The sequence below is a fragment of the Hordeum vulgare genome, chromosome 7H, assembly GCF_904849725.1.
Source record: "Hordeum vulgare subsp. vulgare chromosome 7H, MorexV3_pseudomolecules_assembly, whole genome shotgun sequence".
Classification (NCBI taxonomy): Eukaryota; Viridiplantae; Streptophyta; class Magnoliopsida; order Poales; family Poaceae; genus Hordeum; species Hordeum vulgare.
The window spans coordinates 618,488,188-618,498,760 of record NC_058524.1 but is presented as its reverse complement, the minus strand read 5'-3'; the positions used below and the strand labels follow the sequence as shown (position 1 = coordinate 618,498,760).

Here is a 10,573-nt window from a genome sequence, read left to right as displayed (position 1 = left end):
TTATTTGTTTATTTATTTCAAAAATAATATGATCTACTATATTGATTCACCGTAAGTACATAGCACATCAGACATAACAAACAAAATACATCAAGGTTCTTAGACACTTTAGGTACCCGTGCTTGGTACCACATTGTGCCAGTATATAACTATGCGGTTTGCTTGTGTAGGTTTTCGTTAGTGTCTGAGTGTGTGTCATGGGCCTCTTCTTGTGTTTATTCGGTGTGGATCAAGGTGGCAAAATTCACTGTTTTGACCTTTTTGATTAAGTTTAGCCGGATCTGACCCTGTTTAAAAAAATCGGATCTGACCATTTCTCTACCGCCAGAGCCTACGGCGGTAGGTTTACACAGGCTACCACCAAACCCTTTGGCGGTAAGTTGTCGTTAGGCCAGACGGCTACTGACGTGGATTAGTATCCTACCACCACCTTCTCTGACGGCAGGTTTTTAAAATTAGAGCTGACACGTTCTGTAACCTGAAAAGCCAGGAAAATTATGGTAAGGTCGCACATCCTACCGCCACGGGGCATGGCGGTAAGGAGCCTACCGCCATGGCACATGGCGGTATGGTGTTATCACAAGGCTTTTGTAACCTCCAATTTGTTGCCATCATTTTTGGACAGAGCAATATTTCAACACATAGTTTGAACATAACTAAGGTAAATAGTTTCAACACAGTTTCAACACATAGTTTCACACATAGTTTGAACATGTTTTCACACATAGCTAAGGTAAATAGTTTCAACACATAGTTTCAACATGTTTCCCACATGCATAGTTTCACTTGCTCCTAGCCCTCTTGGAGGTACGGTCCTCATTGTGCTTTGAACGTGTCTCGATAGCCGTCTTCTTGCTCTGACGTGGACGGGCTCTCTGAAACGGCCGTGAACTTTTCCAATCCTTTCTTGGTGCCTTCCTCTTCTCTAGTTGGGTTGTCTGAGTTGGTGGAGGTCCGTCATCATCGTCGTACACCTCTTCTTCATTGCTCTGTTCTACCTCAATCTCTTCTGCTCGTTCCTCGTCGTCTTCTTCCTCTACATCTTCTTCTGCTTCATCCTCGAAGTGTTGTTCTTCTACTTCATCATCGAAGTGTTATTCCTCTTCATCTTCTTCCTCTTCATCTTCTTGAACAGAGGATGTAGCACACCCAAGGAGGCCCACCAACTTGCGACATTTTTTGACAATCTTCTACAACAGGGATCAAGCTCATCGTTACAAAAGAAAATGTCCATAAGAAAGAATGCATAGGCTCGATGTTACCTTCATTGATACCCTCAACTTGTTCTCACTATCTCGAGTCCCGTGGATAGAACTTAACGTATCCGAGGCTTGAAAAATGCTTTTCTTCAGCTCCAAAGACTATAAAACAATAAATGAGTCACACTCACTAAAATATATATTTCATCAAACCACAGGTTGAAAACAGATAAACACAACTTACAATTCTGTTCATGAGGGGTGCATACTCCCTAAATCCGCCTTTTAGCTCTCTGATGCCGTCATTGTAGGCTTCATTATCGAAGCCATCATCATAAAGATCTTCGATATCTTCTGTCCTTCATTGGGGCCTCGGGCACAGACTATACTTGTTGCCATCGTCGTACCACAACCCGTGCGCCTCGTAGTCATCCCAGTCGAGCACTCTTCTCTCCCGATCTTTGCGACCTTGTCGTTCGTTCCATTGCTGGACGTATTTGACATGTGTCTCTCCCCAGTCTACGATCGGCTTCTGTCTGCTCATACTTCAAGGCGTAGGAAAGAACATAAAACATCATTAACAAATGTATGTAAAACATCAAAACAAAAACACGGAAATATAAAAACAATGCACTCACATGTGTATGTCCAAGCCACCGGTGTCGATGCGATGGTCTAGTGGGGTATGTTGTGCCTTACCAAACTGTGCGGCAACGCGATGTGGCATGTGGTACTCGACGGCATAAACACAAATCATGGGCACCATGCACCGTCAGAGAAGTCTCTCATGCGTGCACATCACGATTAGCTAGAACCCCCATTCTCGTTCAGCATAAGGCTTTCAATTAACCTAGTACCAAAAAATGGTTAGCTAACATGACAATGCCATCAAAAAACCTTCAGGCGTGCGTCGTGCGTTCAGAGGCACTTATTGCGTACGTACAACCGCTTAATTACAGCTATTAAACAACTCTCAAGGGGCACCTCCCATCTAATCGGATGGATCTCATGGTCCTAATACGACGGTGCATATATACCTAGTCTTATAGATGCAACATGCCTATAGTCTAATGCCTAGCGCTTCCCCTTAATATATTGTTGCTTACCCTCGGACTTCATTCCATATATACCAAAGCTTGAAGATCGTGGGCATAAGTTGTTTCTTGTACCCGTGCTAATATGGAAAAGAAATAGCTTATCGATCAGGCGTAGCTCTGTTTTTCAGTTAGAAAAGTCACAACCTGCTTTCAATGGCAACCTAAAAAAACCATAAGATACTATAATCTACTCCCTCCATCCAGAATTACTTGTCACACAAATATATAAAAATGGATGTATCTAGGACTAAAATGCATTTAGATACATCCATTTCTATGAAAAATATTTCCGAAAGCAGGAAGTATTTGAAGTTGACCAGAAGTCAAATACAGAACTTGACATATGGACTGGTGATCATGCAAATGCAGAGAGTATTACGTATGCTCATCATGTGTTGGAATTACTCACGTATATCATCATCATCTATAGATCATCCGTTGTTTGCATACTGCAACTGTATGTTCCTGTTACAAAGCACCCAAATACTTTCATCGCCGAAGGCATCAATCAGTGACATGACAACTCCATTCGCTCACTGATCCAACACGAAAAAGGGTCAAAACATATACTCCCTCCGTAAACAAATATAACAGTGTATCTAAACGTTCAGAGGGAGTATATTACAACATTTCCTGCGCATTGCCTCTGACCCGGATGGATGTATTTACTGAGGGATCACCCACAATAACAAATTAACAAGTAACCTGGTGAAATTTACCAAACCGTCATAACGAGTAAATAGATCCATGCAGCATCAAGATCCAGATGAGATGAGCACAACGCGGAAGGATCAGATTCATGACATGGTAAAGACTGAATGGAGGCGAAACAGTTCAGCAAGACGCCCGGATCGATCAAGCGATACTACAGACAAGGACAACCATGAAACAACATTACATACAGGACGCAACTCATCGACACGATCCGATCCTATGCATGGAGCCTATAGGCTCGCTACTCCTCATCGGCGGCGGCGGTTTCCTCGGTCGCCGTGGCGGTGTCCTCAGCAGCCTTCTCGGGGGACTCCGCGGCGGCCTTCTTCTTCTTCTTGGTCGACTTGGACTCCTTGTTGGCCTTCTCGGCGGTCTTCTTGGGGAGCAGCACGGGGTTGATGTTTGGCAGCACGCCGCCGTGGGCGATGGTGACGCCGGTGAGCAGCTTGCCGATCTCCTCGTCGTTGCGGATCGCGAGCAGCAGGTGGCGCGGGATGATGCGGGTCTTCTTGTTGTCCTTGGCCGCGTTGCCGGCCAGCTCCAGGACCTGCAGACGCCCAACCCCACAAACGAAATCGGTCATCATCTGGTGGTGAGGCGAGCACGAGAAGAAAATGGGCCGGACGGTGAAGATCGACGACCGCTTACCTCGGCGGCGAGGTACTCGAGGACGGCGGCGAGGTAGACGGGGGCGCCCGACCCGATGCGCTGCGCATAGCGGCCCTGCTTGAGGTAGCGCCCGATGCGGCCGACCGGGAACTGGAGCCCGGCCTTGACGGATCGCGTCACGGCCTTCTTCCTCTGGCCCTTCCACCCGGCCATCTTCTCCTCTACGGCGACGTGAGCAGGAGGGTTTGGCGGCGGCGGCGGCGGCGGCGCTGGATCGGATTGCGCTCGCTGCTTGGATTGGCGGATTGGATGGGCGGGTTTTATAGGCGGGGGCGCGCGATCTGTGGGAGGGTCCAATTCACCAATCAGAACGCACGGAATTTCCTCTTCTCCTTTTCCTTCCTTTCCTCGTTTCTAGCTGTGGGAAACGAAATTCGAAATTTGGGTGGGCCCTATTCATTCATTCACGGCTTGTTTGGCACATTCGATCTCATTTCGTTCGGTTGAAAACGAATTGAAATGCTGTTTCTGTACAATCTCCTCCCCACCCCGGCTAGCTAGGTTTAATTTTATTTGGTGCGATGCATGTCATACTATATATGTTGTTTGGCTGCTATTTTGTAATGTAATCATAAACGATCAACATGCACATCTCAATGTATACATTGGATGCATTTACAAGATGAACATTGATAATCAACCGAAAAATAATTGCACATTTTTCCAACTATCAAGAACAAAAAGATCTAGCAGCTTCGTCTTCACACATTCAAATATGTCAAATATAATCAACTAAAATGCAGATCGGAATAGTGACAAGATCTTTGAAGGACCATTAAGAGTAATATTTGGAGGTAACATTTGGCGTTGGATTATTATTTTTTTGCACATATCAAAAAGCTTAATTTTCCACAAAAAATTGCAGGTACCATTCGAGTATTTGAGTGTCACAATGAACTCATATATTCCTTTTCAAACTTAGTTGACATTTGAAAAAAAAAATGTGCGCCGGAGCATTTGCTTTCAAGAGCCGAATTGGATTTCCGAAGTGTCCGCCTCAAGGTCCGCACTAAGCAATGCATTTAAGTCTTCTCTGAACATGCATACAGTCCACCTCAACGCCCTCTATGCCATGAATTTAGTTCTCGTACATAAGCAAACCATGCAGTTCTCGTACATAAACAAACCATGCATTTAAAATATAAATTACAATTGCTTTTGCATTAGTGTATGCATGTAATAATTCCAAATCATGCATGGGTGCCCATCCTTCATTTTTTGTTCGAAATGACATTTCTATGTATAATTCTATTTTTATTCAGTTAATATTTTGTTGATTTGAAAGCTTTTATTTTTTTATTAGATATGGGTAGTTTTAGCAAGTATTATTGCATTTTTTAACAAAGTTATCACAATAACACGCCTCCATAACCATCCATCTTGTCACATCAAAATATAACATCAGCGGAATTTTTTTGGTTTTTTGGAATTAAAAATGTTTTATCTATTCAATTAAACTTACATTTTCATGATTAAATCCGTCTTGACAAGATCTTCTAGACTAGATCCCATATATATATATATATATATATATATATATATACTTCGATGACCTATTTTTTTGGGGCCAAAAGTTCCCATGATGGTAACAGTGAAGTTGCCATAGTATTTACAATGAAGTTACCACAACATGTTTCATCTAGTTTTTTCTTCTATATTTAAATCTACCTATGTATTTCAACTACTTTTCACGGCATTTTTTATTAATTGACCATGAATTTTTTTAGTAATTAACCCTGGAAAATTTTAGTAATTGATCATGGCAAATTGAGTTTATAGATCATGGCAATTTTAGTATTCTGACCTTGACACAATTCTAGTATTTTAAACATGGAAATATTTTCTGTATGAACCATGGCAAATTTCAGTGCATGTATCATGGCGAATTTAAGTAATTCACCATGACAATTTTTGTTTAGACTTCATGTCAAATTATTGCCATTGATCATGCATTTTTAAAGTAATTGACGGCATGTTTCCTTTTCACTTACGAACCATATCAAAATTATTTTATGGATCATGCAATTTTTAGTGATTCATCATGGCAAGTTTAGTTTCCTAATTCTTTTTTATGACATGTGAAAATTTACTTTAAACGTAGAAGAAAACGTAGTTGAAATATATCATGGCAATTTTTGTGTAATCATGATGGCAATTTATGTGCAATAGACATGACAACTTTTAATGTAAAAAAAGTGGTCAAAACATATCGATATGAGATCTAGTTTCGAATATCTCGTCGCGACAGATTTAATGATGAAAACGGGTTTTCAATCAAAGTTTTCTTTAAGAGGTAAAAAATGAAAACTAAAAAGAAAAAAGATTCTCGTTGACATCATTAGCTTCATCATTTGTGCATCCATTCGGTGACATGATCCAATCTGTGGTCATGGGATATCTGGTCGGGTTTTCTCACACTACACGTGTGGTGGTTATCATCGTCTTTTATTTAAGAGTGCACACAACTATCCCATCACATCACAATTGTCACATCACCCTAATTAGCTTTAGCAAATAATTGCACGCTTGCATGTCTACCTCCATTTCTCCTGTCAAAACCCTTGAACCGCCAAATTGCTAAATTAACACAATTTTTGTTCAGGTTTAGTTACAATATTTCATACCTACATGTCTTTTAGCGTTTAAGCAACAACTCCTAAGGAATTGCGAAGTTTATCTACCGACAATGTATTTTCTATTTTCTAAGTTATAGACACACTATTAGCATTTGTGCCACCTATTATATATTGTTCCAGTCGTATAATTTTATTGTTATATAAATAATTCAGACATGTCAAAATTTAATTAGCGCACTATTTTGTTCATTCTTGGGTCCACCACTAGTTAGGAATGACCGTGAAAAGTAAGTACATGGTGTTGACACCAGTGACTCGGAGTTAAGGCTCAATTCCGACCCAGGGATATGAGTTATATGTTTAAAACACTCTCCTTCCGCTTCAAAATACTTAAAAGTCATAGATTTATGCTAAGTCAAAGATCTTTAAGTTTGGCAATGTTAATAATCTATACTACCAAAAAGTACAACACTCAATTAGCTTAATTAATTTCATCATAAAACATATCACAAATCACTACCACTATTTAAATATTTAACATGCGAGTACCATGTTTGGGGCAAGCCGCAACGAAATGTAAATTGTGTATGAACATGTATTTGACTGTTGGGGCCCAGCTGTCAGTGGCTGATGTGTTATGTTCTTATGTGAAAGAAAACCTTGCTTTTTTATTTAATTACGCTAATATTCCTGCGAGAGAAATAAAATCTGCGAATAGTACAAGGAAGATTCGAACCTGCGATGGGCCGTAGGCAGTGTTCGCGATGACCTACGCGATTGCATTGCTTGTTTCAAATTAGAGGCACATATGTTTCTATACAATTAGTTTAGACATGTTGTAACCTTTTTTTCTATACAAAGTAGAGGCCTATATGTTTCTATACAATCACTTAAGACATGTTGTAACCTTTTTTAATGTTTCTCTTTTTGCATATGTTTTTTGTTTCTTTTATCATTTTCTGGATCTTGGGTATTCTTCGGGCCGTACACAGTGTGCATATCGTATACAGTCACTTAAGACATGTTATATACATAAGTACAAATCGGAAATGCATTCCGGCTCCCGGGAGCATATGCTTCCGGGGCCAAAAAAAGTTTGAAATGAAAACAAAATCAAGAAAAAAAAATATTTATGTACTTAGTCACATCCAAATGCTACCTGTAAATTTTGAGGCGAAAAGGTTAAACATTTTGGCTTGTGTAAATAAAAAATAAATTAAACACCAAAAGTTACCCCAAAATGTCATCCCAAATATGTTTTTTTGGCCGACGAGACACCACTGTTCCTTATCGCACAAAAATTGACATGCATGTTTGTCACATAATACAATTATCTATAAAAACATTTTTTTTGAAAACATTTAATAATTTTTTTCGCTTTGCTGTTCACCCAGGAGCATATACTCCCGGGATCCAAAACAGCAATCCCAGTACAAATCGTATATTAAAAGTTCATAGTATATACGATTTTGTAGTAATAAGATCTTTGCTCTGAACATCGTATATAGTCTGAATATTTCTTCGGTTGTACCGATTTTATAATCGTACGATGAATATTCTTATAATACTGAAAACAATTCATCATATATTTAAATAAGATCATTTTATATAAAAAATGTTCAATATACATATAATTCTTCAACATATATTATATAATAATGTTCAGTGTGTATTTATAAAAAGTATAACATACTAAAAGTTCACTACAAATTGAAAAAATGTTGACAATATTGATAAAACATAAACCATGTATTACAAAACCTGTACAGAAAGAAATATATGATATGATGAACTTTTTTTAATAAATGATACACTTTCGTCATATACGATGAACTTTTTAATATGGAGATCAAGTGGGCGAGTTGGTTGTGGCATTGTGCGTTCCCGGAATTCATTTTTCCAGAACTTCTGTGATGACGCGGACCGATGGATAAGAAAAGTAGGACGTAAGAGAAATTCCATTGGACGGAAAAGAAGTAGAGAAACAATCCGCGCATAAAGGCGGACAGTAAAATTCCCGCACAAACTTATATCTATAGCTGATAATAAAAGACGTTGTGTTTTTCCCTTTTTTGTCGATCCATCTACCCAAAGCTGCCCATAATTACTTGCTCCATCCTATCACCCGTTAGTGAAAAAAACTTTTCATTAATTGTTCTTATAATTTTCTGCCATGGGTACTACCCCTAAAATTTAAGTAAATTATCCTGCCTGACATCCATAAGTGAAAAAGAACTCTTTGTTAATTGCCTCTCAGATTTTTTATTGTCAGTCGTCAAAACAGCCCCTAAAGTTAAAGTTAATTATCTCTCCCATCATCCATTAGTTAAAAAACTCTTCATTAATTGATTCTCTAAAATTTTCATTTGTTATCAAAAATTTCACTAAATTTTAATTAAATTACCCACCATGTCATCCGTGAAAGTGAAAAAACACGTGTTCCTTCAAATTATTCGTACATCATAGGTCTCTCTAGTTTTTCTCATACTTAGTCTAACCTTTTCTATTCCTTCTAATACGTGCATCAACAAGGCACTTAAAAAAATACACGCATCAAAGATCAAAACATACCTTAAACTTATAGATGAAAACTAAATCAAACCTCGAACTCTCGAACCCTGAAATTAACACAGCAAACTCTCTAATCTCAGTCTATTTTGAGCCTTGACAGAAGTTACCCGGTATTTGCTGAACTGAGCCGGCCCATTAGTGCAGTATCACGCAAGCGCTATGCCATGGTGTTTCTGTGTTTTTTCTGTATTTTTTGCCTTTTCTTTATTAGACCTGTCTAATCTCAGTACCCAATGTACATTTTTAACACAGACATGAAATATTTTTTGGATACACTTTTGATTTTTTCAAATACATTATGTATATTTTTTGAATACATGCTTTCAAAACATTCTTGAATACCTGGTAATATTTCCTGAAATACACGTTTTACCTTTTCTTACTGACAATAAACATTTTGTAAAACTAGATGTACATTAGTTTTCATTATTCAACGTTTTTTAATTTGTAATATACAGTTTTTTCAAACACATGTCATGTACTCCATCCGTTTCTAAATGAAAGTCTTTTTAGAGATTTCACTAGAGGGCTACATATGGAGCAAAATGAGTGAATCTATATTCTAAAGTATGCCCATAAACATCCGTATGTAGTCCTCCTGGTGAAACCTCTTAAAAGACTTATATTTAGGAACGGAGGGAGTATATGTTTTTAAAGGTATGCCACATTTTTTTTAAACACAGCATTTTTTTACATTGTGCACACATTTTTTGGAAATGTCACAAACACGTTTTTTGAAACTCATGAATATTCTTGGATTGTTCTATTTTTGTAATATACTGAAATATTTTTGAATCACATGAAATATTATTATACATCGGATAAACATTTGTTTGAAATACACTCTACATTTCTTAAAATTTGCAATATTTTTAAAATGTAACACAAAATACTTTGTTCACATTTTTTCTATTTTAATTTTTTCCTATTTTTCAAATATTCAAAACTATTCACACGTTAAATTTATGTTCATATTTCAGAAACTTTTGAAGTTATAAAATGTGTTTGCACTTTAAAATTTTGTTACCATTTTTTTAACATTTGTTCAGATTTCAAAATTTCTTCAGATTTTTACACATTTGTTCCAATTTTTTCAATTTTTATGTATTCACACTTTATTTATATTTTCAGGTTTCATAAAATATTGATGTTTCAAAAAGTGAAAATTGATTGTTTTTTAAATATTATTGGTTTTTAAAAAGTATTCTGAATTTTCAAAAGGTGCTCGCACTTTATCACATTGTTGAAGATCTCATTAAAAAAATATTCTTGTTTGCCTCGAAAAATAGTTTTCAAAGTTCAACGCTGTGGTTTCTTCTTAAATATTTCGGGCCTTTGGCATCAGGGGCGGAACTAGGCTAGCACCAGGCCCAGGGCCTCCTTCATTGCGACAATGATTAACACTGATCAACAGTGTAAAAAATGCTACAATTAGCAAAGGAATTTATCCTCACGTCCTGTCTCCGCCACTGTTTGGCATAATAGATAGATGTGACGTCAAGAAAAAATAATTTACATCGCCATTTTTTTAGGGGTCAAGCCAAGCTTTATTACTCAAAATCCACATAGTGTAGGATACAAATTGTATCATGTGGATCGCCAAAAATAATGTGAAGTCCCTGATCAAGAGAATGTGAAAACTTAGCTAACCTGTCAGCATCTCTATTTGTTTCCCTAACTTCAAAAGTAAATTTACAATTGAAAGCTAATGCTCTATCTTTGGTCTCAGTGATGATCACTCCCTATC

At 37.8% G+C, this 10,573-nt stretch overlaps 1 protein-coding gene across 1 annotated transcript; it reads right to left on the bottom strand.

Annotated features, from left to right (window-relative positions):
* Nucleotides 1-3,075: 3,075 nt before the first annotated feature.
* LOC123411479 (protein H2A.5-like) lies at nt 3,076-3,916 on the bottom strand. The gene is made up of 2 exons (XM_045104433.1): nt 3,659-3,916; nt 3,076-3,557 (listed from the first exon to the last, which is right to left on the bottom strand). Exons 1-2 carry the CDS (start codon nt 3,830-3,832, stop codon nt 3,252-3,254), a joined length of 480 nt encoding a protein of 159 aa, XP_044960368.1. The 5' UTR covers nt 3,833-3,916; the 3' UTR covers nt 3,076-3,251.
* Between the last annotated feature and the right edge of the window lie 6,657 nt (nt 3,917-10,573).

What these genes read in the sequence shown, in the direction of transcription:
- LOC123411479 (XM_045104433.1), bottom strand. Translation starts at nt 3,832, where the DNA reads ATGGCCGGGTGGAAGGGCCAGAGGAAGAAGGCCGTGACGCGATCCGTC. An exon ending in TCGAGTACCTCGCCGCCGAG is followed by an intron (nt 3,558 to 3,658) that starts GTAAGCGGTCGT and finishes GGGCGTCTGCAG; the next exon opens with GTCCTGGAGCTGGCCGGCAA.